General features: G+C 32.2%; 1 protein-coding gene across 5 annotated transcripts; it reads right to left on the bottom strand.

Moving 5' to 3' along the window:
* Window positions 1–181: 181 nt before the first annotated feature.
* On the bottom strand, window positions 182–25,929 carry LOC140050534 (uncharacterized). Of its 5 annotated transcripts, XM_072095775.1 has the most exons (28): window positions 25,853–25,929; window positions 23,273–23,375; window positions 22,962–23,128; window positions 22,336–22,420; window positions 21,871–22,128; window positions 21,624–21,785; window positions 21,274–21,502; window positions 20,916–21,146; window positions 20,655–20,820; window positions 20,449–20,548; window positions 19,214–19,362; window positions 18,143–18,307; window positions 18,000–18,041; window positions 10,237–10,411; window positions 9,975–10,136; window positions 9,788–9,851; window positions 9,653–9,677; window positions 9,048–9,562; window positions 7,813–7,983; window positions 6,986–7,611; window positions 6,666–6,829; window positions 6,403–6,549; window positions 6,209–6,277; window positions 6,028–6,096; window positions 1,227–1,423; window positions 975–1,112; window positions 552–713; window positions 182–321 (listed from the first exon to the last, which is right to left on the bottom strand). In XM_072095775.1, exons 1-28 carry the CDS (start codon window positions 25,855–25,857, stop codon window positions 218–220), a joined length of 4,650 nt encoding a protein of 1,549 aa, XP_071951876.1. In that variant the 5' UTR covers window positions 25,858–25,929; the 3' UTR covers window positions 182–217. The 5 variants fall into 5 exon arrangements, with proteins under 5 accessions (XP_071951876.1, XP_071951873.1, XP_071951874.1 ...); XM_072095772.1 differs by lacking the exon at window positions 182–321 and having other exon boundaries at window positions 427–713; XM_072095773.1 differs by lacking the exon at window positions 182–321 and having other exon boundaries at window positions 427–713; window positions 6,986–7,602.
* Window positions 25,930–26,055: the final 126 nt, after the last annotated feature.

The raw sequence follows: 26,055 nt of genomic DNA, 5'->3' as shown, positions 1-26,055 counted from the left end.
TTTGTGATTTACAATAATATTCTTTTATAGTATATACAAATAATATAAGATTTCGGAAAAAAAAAAAGAAATAGCGTATCCACATTAGTATTACTTCTAATTAATATGGACTGACTGTCTCAATTTAGAGATAAAGGTGTTTATGGAATGTTTACCTGCATTTTGTTCATGGTTATTAAATATTAGAGAGTGAAAATGTAATATTTATTTTCCTATATTACTGTTTTATTTCCATTGCTTCTTTATCTTTTCTTTCTCTGAAAGTACTAAACACCAGTGCCATTGACCTTCTTAACTGAGCCTCTTCAACCTCACTGCTTCCTGTAAGATTTTGTTTGTACATTTATAAAGGGGTTAACAATGTATATTTTAATAAATTGAGTGTACTTATTTTAAACATTATTGGTAGCTTCATTATTTGGGTCTCTACTTTGGTGTTACAACAGTAGGAATACTATGGATGTACAATACAATACCGTTACAAGACCTCAACCAATAAAAAGTCAGAATATTATTTAAATAAAAATGTAATCTGCGGTTTGTTATCTTACCCATAAGCCTTCTAGCTTCCACACCTTTAACAAGTGGGTTTAGCCATGTTGATTTGCGAGTTTTATCTGTAGTTAAGCCACAGCCAGGTGGTACATATATTTGGAAGGATATTTCAACGACTTCTGCTTCTTTTAACTTTAATCCTGGTTTCTGTGCATCTTCTAATAATTTAACGAAATATTGTCATAATTATGCATTTCACCATAAATTGCTATATTTTTATAAAATTTGATTAAAGGATTGTGAGTTATGATATTCAATAAATACTCTATAGAAACCATGTGACATAAAGAGTGCGGCATTTTTCATTATTGTGCAAGGTACAATGTGTACTAATTATACGCAATTTCATTCTTGTTATATGAGAATTGTTTGTAAAGTTTCAGTAAATTGTGAATTTCATTGATAGCAAAACAACTTACTTTTGGTGACATGCTTGATGGCATCATGCATTTCTGTGATGGATGGATAATGGTCACATTCTTTGAAGTAGACCTCTAAATCTTTAACTTCTAATTCATCACCAGGATGAGCTTGCTTTGCAAACACATATTCATAGTCTAATAATAATAATAAAATAAAACTGTAAGGTAATTTGCGTTTATACAACATTCTTCAACATTTGCAAGTCTTTTTTGTTAATTTGAAATAGAATTTTGAAAAATGTAAATTACGTCTTTTTCTTTCCATGAAATCATCCAATTGCCACAGATCAAAATGGATGCGTGGTTTATTGACAAGATAGCGACGAGCAATACGTTTCATCATTGCACAATAGTAATCTAGAAACTTCTTAAAAGTACTGGCATGCACTTGTGACTTCAACCTCACTGCCTCAAATTTCCTTCTTACAATCATGCCTCGTAGATACCTAACAGAAATGATTAAATGTCAACTTTACATATAAAATAATGTGAATGTCACAAATCAAAGGGGATTGGTAGCGATCACAATGTTTACATATAAGATAATGTGAATGTCAAAAATCAAAGGGGATTGGTAGCGATCACAATGTTTACATATAAGATAATGTGAATGTCACAAATCAAAGGGGATTGGTATTGATCACAATGTTTATATATAAGACAATGTGAATGTCACAAATCAAAGGGGATTGGTATTGATCACAATGTTTACATATAAAATAATGTGAATGTCACAAATCAAAGGGAAGATTGGTATTGATCACAATGTTTATATATAATTATAAGACAATGTGAATGTCACAAATCAAAGGTAAGATTGGTAGCGATCACAATGTTTACATATAAGACAATGTGAATGTCACAAATCAAAGGGGATTGGTAGCGATCACAATGTTTACATATAAGATAATGTGAATGTCACAAATCAAAGGGGATTGGTAGCGATCAGAATGTTTACATATAAGACAATGTGAATGTCACAAATCAAAGGGGATTGGTATTGATCACAATGTTTATATATAAGACAATGTGAATGTCACAAATCAAAGGGGATTGGTATTGATCACAATGTTTACATATAAGATAATGTGAATGTCACAAATCAAAGGTAAGATTGGTATTGATCACAATGTTTATATATAATTATAAGACAATGTGAATGTCACAAATCAAAGGTAAGATTGGTAGCGATCACAATGTTTACATATAAGACAATGTGAATGTCACAAATCAAAGGGGATTGGTAGCGATCACAATGTTTACATATAAGATAATGTGAATGTCACAAATCAAAGGTAAGATTGGTATTGATATGATCACAATGTTTACATATAAGATAATGTGAATGTCACAAATCAAAGGGGATTGGTAGCGATCACAATGTTTACATATAAGACAATGTGAATGTCACAAATCAAAGGGGATTGGTAGCGATCACAATGTTTATATATAAGATAATGTGAATGTCACAAATCAAAGGGGATTGGTAGCGATCACAATGTTTACATATAAGATAATGTGAATGTCACAAATCAAAGGGGATTGGTAGCGATCACAATGTTTACATATAAGACAATGTGAATGTCATAAATCAAAGGGGATTGGTAGCGATCACAATGTTTACATATAAGATAATGTGAATGTCACAAATCAAAGGGGATTGGTAGCGATCACAATGTTTATATATAAGACAATGTGAATGTCACAAATCAAAGGGGATTGGTATTGAGCACAATGTTTATATATAAGATAATGTGAATGTCACAAATCAAAGGGGATTGGTAGCGATCACAATGTTTACATATAAGATAATGTGAATGTCACAAATCAAAGGTAAGATTGGTATTGATATGATCACAATGTTTACATATAAGACAATGTGAATGTCACAAATCAAAGGGGATTGGTAGCGATCACAATGTTTACATATAAGATAATGTGAATGTCACAAATCAAAAGGGATTGGTAGCGATCACACTGTTTACATACTGTATAAGACAATGTGAATGTCACAAATCAAAGGGGATTGGTAGCGATCACAATGTTTACATATAAGATAATGTGAATGTCACAAATCAAAGGGGATTGGTAGCAATCACAATGTTTACATATAAGATAATGTGAATGTCACAAATCAAAGGGGATTGGTATTGATCACAATGTTTACATATAAGATAATGTGAATGTCACAAATCAAAGGTAAGATTGGTAGCGATCACAATGTTTACATATAAGATAATGTGAATGTCACAAATCAAAGGTAAGAATAGATTGGTAGCGATCACAATGTTTACATATAAGATAATGTGAATGTCACAAATCAAAGGGGATTGGTAGCGATCACAATGTTTACATATAAGATAATGTGAATGTCACAAATCAAAGGGGATTGGTAGCGATCACAATGTTTACATATAAGATAATGTGAATGTCACAAATCAAAGGGGATTGGTAGCAATCACAATGTTTACATATAAGACAATGTGAATGTCACAAATCAAAGGGGATTGGTATTGATCACAATGTTTATATATAAGATAATGTGAATGTCACAAATCAAAGGGGATTGGTAGCAATCACAATGTTTATATATAAGATAATGTGAATGTCACAAATCAAAGGGGATTGGTAGCGATCACAATGTTTACATATAAGATAATGTGAATGTCACAACTCAAAAGGGATTGGTAGTGATCACAATGTTTACATATAAGATGATGTGAATGTCACAAATCAAAGGGGATTGGTAGCGATCACAATGTTTACATATAAGACAATGTGAATGTCACAAATCAAAGGGGATTGGTAGCGATCACAATGTTGACATATAAGATAATGTGAATGTCACAAATCAAAGGGGATTGGTAGCGATCACAATGTTTACATATAAGATAATGTGAATGTCACAAATCAAAGGGGATTGGTATTGATCACAATGTTTACATATAAGACAATGTGAATGTCACAAATCAAAAGGGATTGGTAGCGATCACAATGTTTACATATAAGATAATGTGAATGTCACAAATCAAAGGGGATTGGTATTGATCACAATGTTTACATATAAGACAATGTGAATGTCACAAATCAAATGGGATTGGTATTGATCACAATGTTTACATAAAAGATAATGTGAATGTCACAAATCAAAGGGGATTGGTAGCGATCACAATGTTTACATATAAGACAATGTGAATGTCACAAATCAAAGGGGATTGGTAGCGATCACAATGTTGACATATAAGATAATGTGAATGTCACAAATCAAAGGGGATTGGTAGCGATCACAATGTTTACATATAAGATAATGTGAATGTCACAAATCAAAGGGGATTGGTATTGATCACAATGTTTACATATAAGACAATGTGAATGTCACAAATCAAAAGGGATTGGTAGCGATCACAATGTTTACATATAAGACAATGTGAATGTCACAAATCAAAGGGGATTGGTATTGATCACAATGTTTACATATAAGACAATGTGAATGTCACAAATCAAATGGGATTGGTATTGATCACAATGTTTACATAAAAGATAATGTGAATGTCACAAATCAAAGGGGATTGGTAGCGATCACAATGTTTACATATAAGACAATGTGAATGTCACAAATCAAAAGGGATTGGTAGCGATCACAATGTTTACATATAAGACAATGTGAATGTCACAAATCAAAGGGGATTGGTATTGATCAGAATGTTTACATATAAGATAATGTGAATGTCACAAATCAAAGGGGATTGGTAGCGATCACAATGTTTATATATAAGATAATGTGAATGTCACAAATCAAAGGGGATTGGTATTGATCACAATGTTTACATATAAGATAATGTGAATGTCACAAATCAAAGGGGATTGGTAGCGATCACAATGTTTACATATAAGATAATGTGAATGTCACAAATGATAGGGGATTGGTAGCGATCACAATGTTTACATATAAGATAATGTGAATGTCACAAATCAAAGGGGATTGGTAGCGATCACAATGTTTACATATAAAACAATGTGAATGTCACAAATCAAAGGGGATTGGTATTGATCACAATGTTTACATATAAGACAATGTGAATGTCACAAATCAAAGGGGATTGGTAGCGATCACAATGTTTACATATAAGATAATGTGAATGTCACAAATGAAAGGGGATTGGTAGCGATTACAATGTTTACATATAAGATAATGTGAATGTCACAAATCAAAGGGGATTGGTAGCGATCACAATGTTTACATATAAGACAATGTGAATGTCACAAATCAAAGGGGATTGGTATTGATCACAATGTTTACATATAAGACAATGTGAATGTCACAAATCAAAGGGGATTGGTAGCGATCACAATGTTTACATATAAGATAATGTGAATGTCACAAATCAAAGGTAAGATTGGTAGCGATCACAATGTTTACATATAAGACAATGTGAATGTCACAAATCAAAGGGGATTGGTATTGATCACAATGTTTATATATAAGATAATGTGAATGTCACAAATCAAATGGGATTGGTATTGATCACAATGTTTACATATAAGATAATGTGAATGTCACAAATCAAAGGGGATTGGTAGCGATCACAATGTTTACATATAAGACAATGTGAATGTCACAAATCAAAGGGGATTGGTATTGATCAGAATGTTTACATATAAGATAATATGAATGTCACAAATCAAAGGGGATTGGTAGCGATCACAATGTTTACATATAAGACAATGTGAATGTCACAAATCAAAGGGGATTGGTAGCGATCACAATGTTTACATATAAGACAATGTGAATGTCACAAATCAAAGGGGAATTGGTATTGATCACAATGTTTACATATAGGATAATGTGAATGTCACGAATCAAAGGGGATTGGTAGCGATCACAATGTTCAGTTATTTTGATTTGTTGCGATAAATTGAATACATTTTTTCTAATGAATTATTTTTGCAACATAATATTGTGATCATGGTACTCTTAAATATGTTTCTTTAAATATTTGAATGTATGTTTCAAAAATTCTGTAATCTTTGTATGTGTACAAAAACTTACTTCTGCAGTGTTATAGCAGCACATTTCATTTGTACTTTACTGATTCCTCGTTTCTCTCCATGAAACAACCTACCAACAAGTAAAACACTTCAGTCAAAAACTACTCATTTAAATACTAATACTAATGAAACTAAATATTAATGTAATATCAACATACAATTTAATTTCAAGGAATACTTACTCCCAGACATCAACATGGGGTCCAATGCGCTTTAGGTATGCAAGTGCCTTCCTATTCTGAAGAGCTTGCCTGAAAATATATTATGATATACAGTATACAGTACATACAGTATATTTAATATAAATTTAAGTAAATGCAGATATTAACTATTATTTAAAATATAAGATTGAAAAGTCTACGATATTGATACCTACTTGTGCAACAGAACATTCATCTTTTGAAGTCTCATCTTTTCACGTTGTGCTTTATCTGCCATATATTCTTTCTCCCAATTACGGTATGCTATGTCCCCACGATTCATAAGTGCTAAATTCCTATTCCACAATTCCTCTTGGTTTATTCTACAACAGAATAGTAGATTTAAAACAACTACTGACTATTTAATACATTGTGTATAATTATGACACTAGTGTAAACTGGAGTTTTGCACACATAGTGGCCATGTGTTATGTTTTACCTAAAATCGTCCTCATTCTTGCGTTGCATTTTCTCCCATTTCAATCGTTCATGACGTTCCTTCTCCTTCAAGTACTGCCTACTTGCCTTATTTGAAAACAGGTGTCGGATGTTCACAGACTCCCTGGCTTGTTTACTTCTTTGTACAGCCAAATCATCTCTAACCTAGTAGAAAACAATAAGATCGTCGTGAGACTAAGTTGAGTTTCATACCGCACTAGATCATGAAGAATGTGTTCCTTTTAACATTTAGCAATATCTGCTGTACCTCATACAGTATATTATATATTTATTATTGTATGTTATGCATTATAAAATTACTTTTGAAGCTCCAAAAATAGGTAAAGGTCGACCATTCCATTCCTTTCCTCTAAGCTTAGCTCTTGCAGATGTAGGTCGTACAGCAACAGGTGATGACACAGCTAAATGAGGGGAATTCAACCTTCTTCCACGGGTGGACTGATTATCTGGTGAAACAGGTCTAAACATATTCATTGCATCAGGCTCAGAATTATTAAAAACAGGGGCAGAAGACGGTCGTTTGATAAGAATCTGTGGAGGCATTTTTTGATTATCTTTTAGTTTGAATTGTTGTTTTTTAGTTGAATATTCTTCTAGATAAAGATGATCAAAACCTGAGGGTGATGAAGAAACAACCCTACTGGTTTGCTCAGGGCTGGGGACCTGCATCAGTAATGATTGACAACAAACATTTTCATTTGAATTTGGTGATGAATGAAGGCTAGATTTTCCACTTGAAGTAGGTAAATATTGATGGCTAGATGAATTATTGCTAACTGGACTTGTTGTTTGTGAACTCTTCCTTGGTGTCAGGGGCATCTTTTGTACATGAGGCATCATGACATCAAACTTAAGCATAGACTTAGCAACCCCTGTTGGATGTGTCATCAATGCTGTTCTGTGTTCATCTGTCAGTCCTATATACACTAAAATAATAATTATAAAACAATGTACAGTAAAAGATTATTCCTCATCTTACTTGGCCTTACCTTATAAATGCTTCCTACACTACAAACTCCTGGATATACTGTAGTGATACTAAACTGTCCACTACAACTAAAAACATACTTTCCTTCATACAACTTCCAATCATTTAACAATTTAATAACAGTATAAACAGTACTTACCTGATGGTATAAATCCTTCACCATGAAATCTCATTTCACTTTTGTCATGATCTGTTTGCAGTTTTACTTCTCTTTTTTGTCCACACGTCAATGTTCTGCTCGGCAGCTTAGGTTCTTCCATATAAAACAATTGTGATCCAACAGACTGCTGCAGTTTTGAGTGTCCATTTTCTACTTAAAAGGGATTATTTACTGCTTTACAGACACATTTAACGTTTTTACTGTACAATCATTAAAACTGCAATTGGTATTACTTCTTCAATTATGTTTATAAAATATATTTAGTTATGACATGTTTACTAGCTATACTTAGCGCAGAACAGTATAGTCATCTGTTTTTTCACACACTGTTACAATGTGTATGTACATATGAATAGGAATTATTTACTGGGTTATCTATCCCCAAACCTAAGTGATACAGTACTATGATCAAAGGCCTGCACCTGGTCTTTAAGAGAATTTGGTGCAAAATGCTATACAAGTAACACAACATGATATGAATATAGTTACAAAGCAATTATTATAATGTTTAAATAATGAAATATTGAATAAAGTGCTAAAAAAATCAATTATTTACAAATAAGTGTTTGACGTTTAAAGCGACAGATAAAATCCATCAACTGTCAGTACTCCATAAACGTATGGTCAAGTAACCATTACTAGCTAACTTAGTGAGTATGATACCAAATGTCCGGCATAAAACACATAACTAAACTTAAAAACAAACAAATTAAAGCATGCAAGTTTAATAGCTGATAACCATCCAATAATTCAAAAAAATGTTAATGTTCATACTGTACCTGGTTTAAACATAATATATTAATGCCTCTGTCAACTAGATGGTTTTCATTTTTTCATTAAGCATTAAACATTGCCTATATTTTATCTTGAAATGATATTTAAAAGCAATTGGTTCATGATATTTTGATGGATAAATTATGTTAACATTATCAAGTTATAATATAAAATTCCTGACAATACACACAAAACATGTAGCATGATTGACTGCAGGGTAATGAGCAAATAAATCAGCTTCTTACATTCTTTGTGTGAGATGGTCTCAAAGCAAAAGTGAATGACATGGTGCAATGATGCAAATGCAAAACAAATGAAATCATTAAATGTTATTAAAAAACATAATAATAATAATGTAACAAAAATAACAAAATAAATAACTGAAGCATAACAAATTAGTGTATCAGTGCATTTATGAGCCCGCTTCTATTTTTCACTACCTTCAACCTCATTTGTACTCCAATAGCTACTTGTACCTTCAACCTCATTTGTACTCCAATAGCTACTTGTACCTTCAACCTCATTTGTACTCCAATAGCTACTTGTACCTTCAACCTCATTTGTACTCCAATAGCTACTTGTTTCGTCTTTCTCCTCTCTCAATCCATCATTTACAACAAACAAATCCTCTTGATGGCATAAATTCTCTAAAAATTGTTCCCTGATATTCTTGGAGTCTGTTTCTGACATGTTTTTACAATAGATTCCTTCTGTTAATTGTGAGGGTGTATTAACTGATACAGAATATTGTTTTTCTGTTTCAACTACTTTGTCTGCGGGAGATGCATGCTCTCCATTTATGTGATAATCAAGTTCATTTGTTTCATCCAAATGACCAATCTCCGATGTTAGTGAGGGCGCTGTACTTATCCTGCTACTATCAATGTCATCAATTACAGAGTCACCACCCTCACCATTCTCTGAATTATCATTTTGATCTACATCATGGTTTTCCCTATATCAAAGAACAGAATTGGTTTTCGAACATTTTCAAAAAATTATAGAAATGAATAAATGAACAGTAGTAATAATACAATACAATTACCTGCCAGTGTTGTTCTGTGCCCGACCTGAAACAGAAAACCAACAAATTTAACGGTGCTCATAAACTATAATTATCAACATAATTATATCATTAGTTAACCAGCATAATGTTTTAAAATTAATTACTAAAAAGTACCTTGAATAGGAGCAGGGTTAATGATGGGAACAAACTCCATGCTCCCAGCAATATCAGAAACCTCCTTAAAAAAAAGAAATTGAATTGGAAAACTTGATTTCATAATACTGTAGTTATTGTTAAAATTGTAGTAAACATTTTAGAAATTCAAATTTTAATGTGTATCTATACATACAATGTTACTCACATCGTCCAAGAACATGCCATTAATATTCCCCATTCGAGATCTTAGTCGACGTTTCCCAGTTCCAAGATGATTGACAACTACCATTGAAGCTATTGTCTGTGGGTGGATCATTGTGGTCACATGACTAGCTGCTTGCGGAACACGTTGATTATGATCACTGGGCTAAAAATAAAATTATTGGATTTAATCAATCTACCATCTGAAACATGTAATAGATGTAGAAATTATACATATTCAAGAAATCATTGGATTGTTTGTTTACCTTAGCTGTGTTCCATTTTTTCTTTATTGATGCTTCAGGGGTCTTTGATCTTCTAATAGACCACGGCCCACCAGCAGATCTAGGGGATGTTTTCATTGATGTATCAGGTGTCTTTGGTCTTCTAACAGACCACGAACCACCAGCAGATCTAAGAGATGTTTCACATGATCCAACACTGCAACAAAGAAACAAAAAAAAGAAATAAAATATAACAAATAGCTGAAATATATTTCCCACATAAAAAGATGTGTGACACTACAAAAGGTGCACAAATAAATAGAGAAGCAAATTCAGTACATATACAGCAGTATCAAGACTTCAAACTACACAAATAAATAGAGAAGCAAATTCAGTACATATACAGCAGTATCAAGACTACAAACTACACAAATAAATAGAGAAGCAAATTGAGTACATATACAGCAGTATCAAGACTACAAACTACACAAATAAATAGAGAAGCAAATTCAGTACATATACAGCAGTATCAAGACTACAAACTACACAAATAAATAGAGAAGCAAATTCAGTACATATACAGCAGTATCAAGACTTCAAACTACACAAATAAATAGAGAAGCAAATTCAGTACATATACAGCAGTATCAAGACTACAAACTACACAAATAAATAGAGAAGCAAATTCAGTACATATACAGCAGTATCAAGACTACAAACTACACAAATAAATAGAGAAGCAAATTGAGTACATATACAGCAGTATCAAGACTTCAAACTACACAAATAAATAGAGAAGCAAATTCAGTACATATACAGCAGTATCAAGACTACAAACTACACAAATAAATAGAGAAGCAAATTCAGTACATATACAGCAGTATCAAGACTACAAACTACACAAATAAATAGAGAAGCAAATTCAGTACATATACAGCAGTATCAAGACATCAAACTACACAAATAAATAGAGAAGCAAATTCAGTATATATACAGCAGTATCAAGACTTCAAACTACACAAATAAATAGAGAAGCAAATTCAGTATATATACAGCAGTATCAAGACATCAAACTACACAAATAAGTAGAGAAGCAAATTCAGTACATATACAGCAGTATCAAGACTTCAAACTACACAAATAAATAGAGAAGCAATTCAGTACATATACAGCAGTATCAAGACTTCAAACTACACAAATAAATAGAGAAGCAAATTCAGTACATATACAGCAGTATCAAGACTTCAAACTACACAAATAAATAGAGAAGCAAATTCAGTACATATACAGCAGTATCAAGACTACAAACTACACAAATAAATAGAGAAGCAAATTGAGTACATATACAGCAGTATCAAGACTACAAACTACACAAATAAATAGAGAAGCAAATTCAGTACATATACAGCAGTATCAAGACTACAAACTACACAAATAAATAGAGAAGCAAATTGAGTACATATACAGCAGTATCAAGACTTCAAACTACACAAATAAATAGAGAAGCAAATTCAGTACATATACAGCAGTATCAAGACTACAAACTACACAAATAAATAGAGAAGCAAATTGAGTACATATACAGCAGTATCAAGACTTCAAACTACACAAATAAATAGAGAAGCAAATTCAGTACATATACAGCAGTATCAAGACTTCAAACTACACAAATAAATAGAGAAGCAAATTCAGTACATATACAGCAGTATCAAGACTACAAACTACACAAATAAATAGAGAAGCAAATTGAGTACATATACAGCAGTATCAAGACTACAAACTACAAACTACACAAATAAATAGAGAAGCAAATTCAGTACATATACAGCAGTATCAAGACTACAAACTACACAAATAAATAGAGAAGCAAATTCAGTACATATACAGCAGTATCAAGACTTCAAACTACACAAATAAATAGAGAAGCAAATTCAGTACATATACAGCAGTATCAAGACATCAAACTACACAAATAAATAGAGAAGCAAATTCAGTATATATACAGCAGTATCAAGACTTCAAACTACACAAATAAATAGAGAAGCAAATTCAGTATATATACAGCAGTATCAAGACATCAAACTACACAAATAAGTAGAGAAGCAAATTCAGTACATATACAGCAGTATCAAGACTTCAAACTACACAAATAAATAGAGAAGCAATTCAGTACATATACAGCAGTATCAAGACTTCAAACTACACAAATAAATAGAGAAGCAAATTCAGTACATATACAGCAGTATCAAGACTTCAAACTACACAAATAAATAGAGAAGCAAATTCAGTACATATACAGCAGTATCAAGACTACAAACTACACAAATAAATAGAGAAGCAAATTGAGTACATATACAGCAGTATCAAGACTACAAACTACACAAATAAATAGAGAAGCAAATTCAGTACATATACAGCAGTATCAAGACTTCAAACTACACAAATAAATAGAGAAGCAAATTCAGTACATATACAGCAGTATCAAGACTACAAACTACACAAATAAATAGAGAAGCAAATTGAGTACATATACAGCAGTATCAAGACTTCAAACTACACAAATAAATAGAGAAGCAAATTGAGTACATATACAGCAGTATCAAGACTTCAAACTACACAAATAAATAGAGAAGCAAATTCAGTACATATACAGCAGTATCAAGACTACAAACTACACAAATAAATAGAGAAGCAAATTGAGTACATATACAGCAGTATCAAGACTACAAACTACAAACTACACAAATAAATAGAGAAGCAAATTCAGTACATATACAGCAGTATCAAGACTACAAACTACACAAATAAATAGAGAAGCAAATTCAGTACATATACAGCAGTATCAAGACTTCAAACTACACAAATAAATAGAGAAGCAAATTCAGTACATATACAGCAGTATCAAGACTACAAACTACACAAATAAATAGAGAAGCAAATTCAGTACATATACAGCAGTATCAAGACTACAAACTACACAAATAAATAGAGAAGCAAATTCAGTACATATACAGCAGTATCAAGACATCAAACTACACAAATAAATAGAGAAGCAAATTCAGTATATATACAGCAGTATCAAGACTTCAAACTACACAAATAAATAGAGAAGCAAATTCAGTATATATACAGCAGTATCAAGACATCAAACTACACAAATAAGTAGAGAAGCAAATTCAGTACATATACAGCAGTATCAAGACTTCAAACTACACAAATAAATAGAGAAGCAATTCAGTACATATACAGCAGTATCAAGACTTCAAACTACACAAATAAATAGAGAAGCAAATTCAGTACATATACAGCAGTATCAAGACTTCAAACTACACAAATAAATAGAGAAGCAAATTCAGTACATATACAGCAGTATCAAGACTACAAACTACACAAATAAATAGAGAAGCAAATTGAGTACATATACAGCAGTATCAAGACTACAAACTACACAAATAAATAGAGAAGCAAATTCAGTACATATACAGCAGTATCAAGACTACAAACTACACAAATAAATAGAGAAGCAAATTGAGTACATATACAGCAGTATCAAGACTTCAAACTACACAAATAAATAGAGAAGCAAATTCAGTACATATACAGCAGTATCAAGACTACAAACTACACAAATAAATAGAGAAGCAAATTGAGTACATATACAGCAGTATCAAGACTTCAAACTACACAAATAAATAGAGAAGCAAATTCAGTACATATACAGCAGTATCAAGACTTCAAACTACACAAATAAATAGAGAAGCAAATTCAGTACATATACAGCAGTATCAAGACTACAAACTACACAAATAAATAGAGAAGCAAATTGAGTACATATACAGCAGTATCAAGACTACAAACTACAAACTACACAAATAAATAGAGAAGCAAATTCAGTACATATACAGCAGTATCAAGACTACAAACTACACAAATAAATAGAGAAGCAAATTCAGTACATATACAGCAGTATCAAGACTTCAAACTACACAAATAAATAGAGAAGCAAATTCAGTACATATACAGCAGTATCAAGACATCAAACTACACAAATAAATAGAGAAGCAAATTCAGTATATATACAGCAGTATCAAGACTTCAAACTACACAAATAAATAGAGAAGCAAATTCAGTATATATACAGCAGTATCAAGACATCAAACTACACAAATAAGTAGAGAAGCAAATTCAGTACATATACAGCAGTATCAAGACTTCAAACTACACAAATAAATAGAGAAGCAATTCAGTACATATACAGCAGTATCAAGACTTCAAACTACACAAATAAATAGAGAAGCAAATTCAGTACATATACAGCAGTATCAAGACTTCAAACTACACAAATAAATAGAGAAGCAAATTCAGTACATATACAGCAGTATCAAGACTACAAACTACACAAATAAATAGAGAAGCAAATTGAGTACATATACAGCAGTATCAAGACTACAAACTACACAAATAAATAGAGAAGCAAATTCAGTACATATACAGCAGTATCAAGACTTCAAACTACACAAATAAATAGAGAAGCAAATTCAGTACATATACAGCAGTATCAAGACTACAAACTACACAAATAAATAGAGAAGCAAATTGAGTACATATACAGCAGTATCAAGACTTCAAACTACACAAATAAATAGAGAAGCAAATTGAGTACATATACAGCAGTATCAAGACTTCAAACTACACAAATAAATAGAGAAGCAAATTCAGTACATATACAGCAGTATCAAGACTACAAACTACACAAATAAATAGAGAAGCAAATTGAGTACATATACAGCAGTATCAAGACTACAAACTACAAACTACACAAATAAATAGAGAAGCAAATTCAGTACATATACAGCAGTATCAAGACTACAAACTACACAAATAAATAGAGAAGCAAATTCAGTACATATACAGCAGTATCAAGACTTCAAACTACACAAATAAATAGAGAAGAAAATTCAGTACATATACAGCAGTATCAAGACTACAAACTACACAAATAAATAGAGAAGCAAATTCAGTACATATACAGCAGTATCAAGACTACAAACTACACAAATAAATAGAGAAGCAAATTCAGTACATATACAGCAGTATCAAGACTACAAACTACGCAAATAAATAGAGAAGCAAATTCAGTACATATACAGCAGTATCAAGACATCAAACTACACAAATAAATAGAGAAGCAAATTCAGTATATATACAGCAGTATCAAGACTTCAAACTACACAAATAAATAGAGAAGCAAATTCAGTATATATACAGCAGTATCAAGACATCAAACTACACAAATAAATAGAGAAGCAAATTCAGTACATATACAGCAGTATCAAGACTTCAAACTACACAAATAAATAGAGAAGCAAATTCAGTATATATACAGCAGTATCAAGACATCAAACTACACAAATAAATAGAGAAGCAAATTTAGTACATATACAGCAGTATCAAGACTTCAAACTACACAAATAAATAGAGAAGCAAATTCAGTACATATACAGCAGTATCAAGACTACAAACTACACAAATAAATAGAGAAGCAATTCAGTACATATACAGCAGTATCAAGACTACAAACTGCACAAATAAATAGAGAAGCAAATTCATTACATATACAGCAGTATCAAGACTACAAACTGCACAAATAAATAGAGAAGCAAATTCAGTACATATACAGCAGTATCAAGACTACAAACTACACAAATAAATAGAGAAGCAAATTCAGTACATATACAGCAGTATCAAGACTACAAACTACACAAATAAATAGAGAAGCAAATTCAGTACATATACAGCAGTATCAAGACTACAAACTACACAAATAAATAGAGAAGCAAATTCATTACATATACAGCAGTATCAAGACTTCAAACTACACAAATAAATAGAGAAGCAAATTCAGTATATATACAGCAGTATCAAGACTTCAAACTACACAAATAAATAGAGAAGCAAATTCAGTACATATACAGCAGTATCAAGACTACAAACTACACAAATAAATAGAGAAGCAAATTCAGTACATATACAGCAGTATCAAGACTTCAAACTGCACAAATAAATAGAGAAGCAAATTCAGTACATATACAGCAGTATCAAGACTACAAACTACACAAATAAATAGAGAAGCAAATTCAGTACATATACAGCAGTATCAAGACTTCAAACTACACAAATAAATAGAGAAGCAAATTCAGTACATATACAGCAGTATCAAGACTTCAAACTACACAAATAAATAGAGAAGCAAATTCAGTACATATACAGCAGTATCAAGACTACAAACTACACAAATAAATAGAGAAGCAAATTCAGTACATATACAGCAGTATCAAGACTTCAAACTACACAAATAAATAGAGAAGCAAATTCAGTACATATACAGCAGTATCAAGACTACAAACTACACAAATAAATAGAGAAGCAAATTCAGTACATATACAGCAGTATCAAGACTTCAAACTACACAAATAAATAGAGAAGCAAATTCAGTACATATACAGCAGTATCAAGACTTCAAACTACACAAATAAATAGAGAAGCAATTCAGTACATATACAGCAGTATCAAGACTACAAACTACACAAATAAATAGAGAAGCAAATTCAGTACATATACAGCAGTATCAAGACTACAAACTACACAAATAAATAGAGAAGCAAATTCAGTACATATACAGCAGTATCAAGACTACAAACTACACAAATAAATAGAGAAGCAAATTCAGTACATATACAGCAGTATCAAGACTTTAAACTACACAAATATATAGAGAAGCAAATTCAGTACATATACAGCAGTATCAAGACTTTAAACTACACAAATAAATAGAGAAGCAAATTCAGTACATATACAGCAGTATCAAGACTACAAACTACACAAATAAATAGAGAAGCAAATTCAGTACATATACAGCAGTATCAAGACTACAAACTACACAAATAAATAGAGAAGCAAATTCAGTACATATACAGCAGTATCAAGACTTCAAACTACACAAATAAATAGAGAAGCAAATTCAGTACATATACAGCAGTATCAAGACTTCAAACTACACAAATAAATAGAGAAGCAAATTCAGTACATATACAGCAGTATCAAGACTTCAAACTACACAAATAAATAGAGAAGCAAATTCAGTACATATACAGCAGTATCAAGACTACAAACTACACAAATAAATAGAGAAGCAAATTCAGTACATATACAGCAGTATCAAGACTTCAAACTACACAAATAAATAGAGAAGCAAATTCAGTACATATACAGCAGTATCAAGACATCAAACTACACAAATAAATAGAGAAGCAAATTCAGTACATATACAGCAGTATCAAGACTACAAACTACACAAATAAATAGAGAAGCAAATTCAGTACATATACAGCAGTATCAAGACTTCAAACTACACAAATAAATAGAGAAGCAAATTCAGTACATATACAGCAGTATCAAGACTTCAAACTACACAAATATAAGATTTAAAAAGTATTAATAATTAAAGTAAAGAATTTTTGTTTAAAGAATAGAAAGGAAAAGCACCGGATACTTATACATATAAAACTGTATTTTGTGTGTGTGTATGTGACAAGTTTTGTTAGATAAATTAATGTTTTAAAGAATGTTATAAGCTTGATTGAGAAGTAGTATTTTAAAGTAGTCTTACATTGTATAAATACATAAATTAATATTTTAGAGAGACATTTCAATAGATAACATAATATAAATTTAGTTTTTAGTAAGTCAAAAGCATTGAATACATTAATTTGTTGATGTGCTCATGTTGGGTGACACCATTTTACCTGTTATAACATGTTACATTTCCCAATCCAGTATTTTGCCATCTGTTGGGAAAATGTTTAAAAAATATAGCAAACTGAAAGCAAACAGTTTGTTCTTTCATGGTAAAAGTTGTGTAGAGCAAGAATATTTTAAAAAGACTTGCCTGTAATGTTGCATCTCTGGAGCTAAGTTGCCATTACAAACTGGTGCAACTGCATGATTTCTTTCATCAGGCCTCATGTGCACAGTATATTCTGATTTCTCTGGTAGCATAATAATAGGTTCACCTCTCTTGTTTCTTGGGGTATAATCAATGGAGGATTGTGAACTGAAAAATTAAAACAAATTAGAATTAAAATAATAATGACAAGAAACAATATTATTACTCAATCTGAAATAAAATAACATTAATAACAATATTTCTCTAATGTGTGCCAAAAAAAATTGTCTTTGGCTGTTATTAAAAAAAGCATACTATGTGGACGGTGTGCTATTGACAGAGATACTGTAGTTACCGTGTGGACTGTAACTGTTTGGAGGAGGCACAGGTGAGCTATTAAATAGGCATACTTACCATGTGGATGCAGGTCTATAACTGTTTGGAGGAGACACATGTGAGCTATTAAATAGGCATACTTACCATGTGGACGAGGGTCTGTAATTGTTTGGAGGTGGCACAGGTGAGCGATTAAATAGGCATACTTACCATGTGGACGCAGGTCTATAACTGTTTGGAGGTGGCACAGGTGAGCTATTAAATAGGCATACTTACCATGTGGATGCAGGTCTATAACTGTTTGGAGGAGACACATGTGAGCTATTAAATAGGCATACTTACCATGTGGATGAGGGTCTGTAATTGTTTGGAAGTGGCACAGGTGAGCTATTAAATAGGCATACTTACAATGTGGACGCAGGTCTATAACTGTTTGGAGGTGGCACAGGTGAGCTATTAAATAGGCATACTTACCATGTGGATGCAGGTCTAAAACTGTTTGGAGGAGACACATGTGAGCTATTAAATAGGCATACTTAGCAAGTGGATGCAGGTCTATAACTGTTTGGAGGAGACACATGTGAGCTATTAAATAGGCATACTTACCAAGTGGATGCAGGTCTATAACTGTTTGGAGGAGACACATGTGAGCTATTAAATAGGCATACTTACCATGTGGACGCAGGTCTATAACTGTTTGGAGGAGACACATGTGAGCTATTAAATAGGCATACTTACCATGTGGATGCAGGTCTGTAACTGTTTGGAGGTGGCACAGGTGAGCTATTGTACAGCTTAATCCTACCACTTTGTGGTGGCGCTGTGTGAGGTCGACCATTAATAGTCACTGATGGTTTCCGAAAGCCTGCTTTTGGATCCGGAGAGAGCTAATAACAAAACAACAAGCAGGAAATAAATGTTATACAAAGAATTTATAAATATTGTATTGTTTATTTTATTGTACTACTGTATTAAGTACACATTCATTTCAATTCCACTGGAAACAGCATGATGAGTATATTGGTACACACAATGTACTGATGATAAACAGCATGATGAGTATATTGGTGTACACAATGTACTGATGATAAACAGCATGATGAGTATATTGGTACACACAATGTACTGATGATAAACAGCATGATGAGTATATTGGTGTACACAATGTACTGATGATAAACAGCATGATGAGTATATTGGTACATACAATGTACTGATGATAAACAGCATGATGAGTATATTGGTACACACAATGTACTGATGATAAACAGCATGATGAGTATATTGGTACACACAATGTTGGTACACACAATGTACTGATGATAAACAGCATGATGAGTATATTGTTACACACAATGTACTGATGATAAACAGCATGATGAGTATATTGGTACATACAATGTACTGATGATAAACAGCATGATGAGTATGTTGGTACACACAATGTACTGATGATAAACAGCATGATGAGTATATTGGTACACACAATGTTCCATACAGTTTTTATATTGCATGTACTGATGATAAACAGCATGATGAGTATATTGGTACACACAATGTTCCATACAGTTTTTATATTGCATGTACTGATGATAAACAGCATGATGAGTATATTGGTACACACAATGTTCCATACAGTTTTTATATTGCATGTACTGATGATAAACAGCATGATGAGTATATTGGTACACACAATGTTCCATACAGTTTTTATATTGCATGTACTGATGATAAACAGCATGATGAGTATTGGTACACACAATGTTCCATACAGTTTTTATATTGCATGTACTGATGATAAACAGCATGATGAGTATATTGGTACACACAATGTTCCATACAGTTTTTATATTGCATGTACTGATGATAAACAGCATGATGAGTATTGGTACACACAATGTTCAATACAGTTTTTATATTGTATGTACTGATGATAAAATCTTAAATTGTGAATTAATTATAAAGTATGATACCTTTTCTTTTGAGTTGCTCATCTTTTCCCCAATGTCTCCAGAGAGTTTAACAATAGATTCAAAATGTACCTTAGTGTATTTGCCATTGCCTGGCAACTCCCTGTAAAAATGAGTTAATAAATAAACATAATTTGTTTTCAATACATCATTAATTAATTAATTTGATTTTTATTAAAGTAAAATATGATCTAAAACAAATAAAATACCTCTTTGAAATGCCATCTTCAATGTCATCGGATGTATGACCTCTTATGTGTTTGGCTGACTTTGAGTGACTTGTTGACTTTGTTTTTCCAGGTTTATACTCTTCTATACTTTTATAGAAATCTTCAAGTGACTGGTAGACCAGGGCCTCCTGTTTTCCACAATCTACTGTAAATGAAAAACCAATGTGCGCATTATGACATTGAACACATTACAAGCAGTTTGATAATGGTGGCAGAATAATCACATTATTTTAAGTATACCTGTTGATGATTCATTTTCCAATGCATAGTTAGAAATGACTTGTCTGGTATAAAGTTCAGGATTTTCACCTCCATCATGAGCTGTGTACCTGATACCAGCAGGGGAACCACTCCTGCCAAATAACTGATGTGTCCCAATTATATCTTCACCATAAATCTGGGCATTGTGGTATTGCGTCCATTTTTCCAAAGGCGTCTCCTGCTCACGAACTGTCTGAGGTGATCCATTATCTACAGAAAGCAAGTGACATATCATGTAGTACTAATATTAATTTATATACAAAACCTGCCATTATCTCTATAGAAACAATATGACTCTGATTTCAGTAAAAATAAAATAGAACATTACATTCTTTACCTGGGACAACTACATGTATTGAGACAACTTTATTTGAAGGCAGACAATCATCATGATTCTCCACAAATTGATGTTGGGCCACAGGATTCACAAGATGAGGCATTGGAAACTGATTGTTTTCTTCTTGTGCAATAGCGTCATCCTCAACACAATCTGTACACTTGTTGTCTGATATGGGTTTTGAGACACCATTATCAGTTGAAGGAAGTGATGAAGTACAAGCAATCGTCTGTAATTAATCAACTTTAAGATCAATTAACCATTTCAGCATATAATGTAGTCTTGTTTAAGCATTTCATTAATAATAATGAACAATATCACTGTGATTGAATACTATATGTAATGCTTACCTCATCAACAGAGCTAGCGTTATGACTCATAATTCCAATAGCAGTTGCAGGTCTATTATATGAATACTGCTTAGGTTGGTGTGTGGACACATTCTGTGCAGTTAAGCTAGGGGAATCAAATACTTGTGGATTTGATGAAGACGATGAAAGGTTATTTCCAATCTAAAAATACAAATTTTAAGTACATTTTATTAAAAATTATCATCATGGATCATCAAAAATAGAATTGTACTAATAACTATACTACCTTAGGCCTGTGTAGTCTTTGAGCAGGAGCAGTGTAAGGTCTGTTAGCTCCCTCAGGTTTCTTAGTGATACGCTTGTTACTTTCTAGCAAACTTCCCTTGGTTGAAGACTGTCTCGAGGCCCTACCATTGTCCAAAAAGGTCACTTTATTGCCACTCTTGTTTCGTTTATCCAGGGGTACTGAATAGAACTTAATAGCATCGTCAGAAAAGTTTAGCAGTGGTTGCTTGTAGACACCTTGCTTTGAGCTATTAAAATGCTAAATAAGCAAAGAGAATAGAGGTGAATGAATGTATTTAAAAGTCAGTTATAAGGAGAGTCTTTATTAAACAAAACTGGATATGTAAAGTACTGTATGATCAAACTAATAAAAGGTTTTAATACAAATGACCAAATAGGTTCAATAGTTTGTAAACAAAGTATACAGTGCAATTGGTAGGTCAAGAAAGTGCTTTGTCCTACTTACTGAACTTGAATTTAAAACTCCCTGATTTGTTTTAAACCAACGATAGAGTTTCTTCACTTCTTCTCTTTGCTTTATTCCATTAATGCTAGGGAAAGTGACAAGACTGTGGTTATATTGTTAATTGTACAATGATGAATTGAAAGTAGTAAACACAATGAGAGGTACTGTACTACATTGTGTCTTTTATTGATCTGTGGTATTCAGCAAACATTGATATTGGACAGGCAATGTCCACACAGTCAGTAAGTAAGTAACTTAACTTGAAAAAAAGGTGACAATGTGGCAGTAGCAAATATAGTCTAGGTTCTAGACCAAAATTAGTTAAAGGATAAATATTTTGGCACATAATGGTGTTTCATACGTATAATACTTGAGCTCACAATTCAGACAAAAATCGAAATGCCTACTGGTGGAATAACATAAAAAAGACAATAACTACAGACTTGAGCCAAGTATAGCAAATATTGTGGGTTTTATATAGAAATGGCAATTATACTTATAGTCTAAAAATAGAAAAAGTATCTTAGAACCCTACAAAAGATATCATAGTATATAAAAGAAAAGGGAAGTTGTGATTAAAACAAATATATTTCACAAGCTTTAAGATTAAAAACAATGTTATTTACCTAGCTATTTCTCTCATCATATTTAACAAAATATTATAAAATTGACTGTCCTCAGCTTGCTGGTTTAAGGAACTTTTATTTCGGCAAGTTAAGTAAGATAGTTTCATATCGTGGTGAAATTTCTCTGCAGTTTTAAACATGTCTATAAACTCGGAAGATTTCATCAGCTATAGACAAAAATTAATAAAAAATGATAAACAAAATCAATATTAATTTTAATTATAATTCAGCACATAAAGCAATTTAATATTTGATGTTATAGAAAAGTAAATAAAATTAAATAATATGAAGAAAGTTTCAATTAGGTATACCTGAGATTCTTTGAGTTGTTTCAGATGCTGTTCAAACCCGGCCATTCCAACTTGCGACCCACGAATGTTCAAATCTAACTTTGCCATATCTGCAACCTGGATACTATGGGGATAAATATTTAGATTTCATTTTGATCATTCTCATAATGATTGGAAGTTTTTGGGTCACATGATATTAACTCTTCTATTGCACTCTTAATGACATCATCAATTAAGAGTGCAATGTTGTTTTGGCACCTGGGGCGGATTGCTATAAGCGGTCTATAAACGGTCTTAGCGCTTCAATTTCAATTATGAAAATATTAATAAAAAAGATAAAAAGAAATTGAATCGCATTACAAGGAAAGCTGAATATATTGTTAAAGATCCGTTGGTGCAGTTAGATGAAATATACATAGATTGGATAGTGAAGGCAGCTCATAAAATAATTAAGGATGTTGATCATCCCCTTAGCAAATACTTTATTATCAAACGCAATGGTAGAATACATGTTCCAATAACTAAGACAAACAGATCGAGATATGCCTTTGTTGCAAATGCTATTCATATAAATAATTCACATCACCATCGATAAAATGTTATGTAATACAAGACTATGTAAACAATGAAACTTTTAAAACGTAAATTTTGTTCAATTTATAAATGTTTTTATATTTTTAATATTTTTAAACATTTTAAACATTTTTAGCCTATTTGAAATTTTAGCAATTTATAAATTGTAAAGGTTTTAGGAACATTCTAATGGTTTGAATCCTTTTAAAGCTGTTTTAATCCTCTTAAAGCTGTTTTAAACTATTTTAATCTCCTAAATCCTTCTCAATTTTTATACCTAGTCATTTTTACACCGTGTTTCATAACTTATATTTTTTGTGCAATTGTGTGTGTGTGTATATTATATTGTATATCTATTTATTATTGTATTAATAATTGTCAATCTTCAAGAAGAATTTCTGATGTTATTTTATGATGATGGACAAATAAAGCATTTCAGTATTCAGTATTTAGTATTCAGTAATTCGTGACGTAGCAAGTAGTCTTTATTTACAGACCATTGCTATACTGCGGTCTAACCTGTCAGCGGTCTAAAATTAAAGCCTACTCGAAGGAGTCTTAAATCAGTCTTAAACCTCTCTTTTTGTTGCTTTTACGTATTATTCCAATCAATCAATCCATAAAATGCAACAAATTGAACGAGTTTGAAGTGTTAAAGATTTTATTCTTATATAGGCCTAGCCTAGAATAGATTTTCTCGCAAAGAAATGTACGTACTGTTATGATGGTAAATGAGTTGAATAAAAAAGAGCCGAATGCTGAAAGAGCCGAACGTAATGGTAAATGGGCCGAATAGAAATGCGCCGAATGCTAAAGAAGAGCCGAACGTAATGCTAAAAAGAGCAGAATATAACTAAAGTTTGCTGCCGGAGGCAGCGATGGCGTTCCATAGATTAGCATACTGCTACTGCTGATGTGGTGGTAGACCTGTCTAGCTAGGGCCTACTCTTTTATTTAGTGACGTAGGCTAGGCCTCCTCCTACCTCCTAGCTAGGGCGGTAGCCGATCACTCCGGCCGCGCTTCACTCCGGCCGCCGTATCAGTTTAGCGCGATGTTATGCACTCCGGCCGCTATTCAATTTGACTTCCTGTGCAAAGGGGCCGTTAGTATGGAGCGCCCATATCTACGTTTTCTATACTGTTCAGTGTTATAACAAATTCTTGGTGAATTTAAATGGAACTAGTTGAATATTTATTAGCAACAATTTTACTTGTTTCATTAACAATAACATTCAAAGAAGTTGGAACTGCTTTTTCTTTCAAACTAAACTTAACTTAATTAAATTCAATAATAAAATAATAATCAAATACCCGTTTAATTAATGCTTGAATAACAATATTTAATTTCTTTCTATGTACATTTATTTTTATAGCTTTACATTTATTAACATTAAAAATTAGTTAAAACCCTTATTTTTATAACACTTTATCTTGCCAGTACCCATACTTACTAATTATAGTTAATAACAATATTTACAATATTAATTTATTTATTTCAAATAATCAAATATCCGTCTAATTAATGTTACCTGGAATTGTATCAAGAATTAATATATCATTTTTGTACAGTCCAATTTACAATGATTTTATATTTTAATTTATATATGATAAAAATAAAATGACATATAGGGTACATTGCAATAAATTACATAATTAATCACATTACAATTAATATACTAGCCTATTACATTGGATAAAACACATACATTATTTTGTTCTAGCATTAGACCTAATTTAAAACACTTGCGATGTTGTTGTGATCCTGAAAGAGAAAAAATATACTGTATGATTACAAATGTTTATTTTGATTCTCTACAAAAAACGTGTCTCGGTTGTAAAAGACTCATTGGGCGCTCCATAGCTGCGGCCGGAATGAATCGCGGCCGGAATGAATCGCGGCCGGATTGAAGCGCGGCCGGAGTGAAGCGCGGCCGGAGTGATCTGTATTCGCTAGGGCCAGGCCTAGACCAACCTGTGTCAGGCTAGAGGAACGATGATATTGCCTATTGGTCATTTATATTTACATACCTCATTTATGGATTCACATCGCATATGTATTTGAAAAAATGGTAACTAGAGACTGTAAAAAACAACATAAGAATTACATTTAAACACAACAGACGTCGGACGGACCTCATCGATCCTTCAGCTGAGACAGGTTGTGTTGTGTCACGCATTAATGAACACGGTCAGCTACACTATGTATTGGTGGGGTAATAATCGTTTTATGA

This window comes from Antedon mediterranea, chromosome 5, assembly GCF_964355755.1.
Source record: "Antedon mediterranea chromosome 5, ecAntMedi1.1, whole genome shotgun sequence".
NCBI classification, from domain to species: Eukaryota; Metazoa; Echinodermata; class Crinoidea; order Comatulida; family Antedonidae; genus Antedon; species Antedon mediterranea.
The sequence above is the reverse complement of the archived record's forward strand: the minus strand, read 5'-3'. Positions and strand labels throughout refer to the sequence as shown.

Coding starts and splice junctions, on each gene's coding strand:
- LOC140050534 (XM_072095772.1), bottom strand. Junction 19,363..20,448: donor TGAGCAACTCAAAAGAAAAG/GTATCATACTTT, acceptor TTTTGTTATTAG/CTCTCTCCGGATCCAAAAGC. Junction 6,278..6,402: donor ATGAATGTTCTGTTGCACAA/GTAGGTATCAAT, acceptor ATATATTTTCAG/GCAAGCTCTTCAGAATAGGA.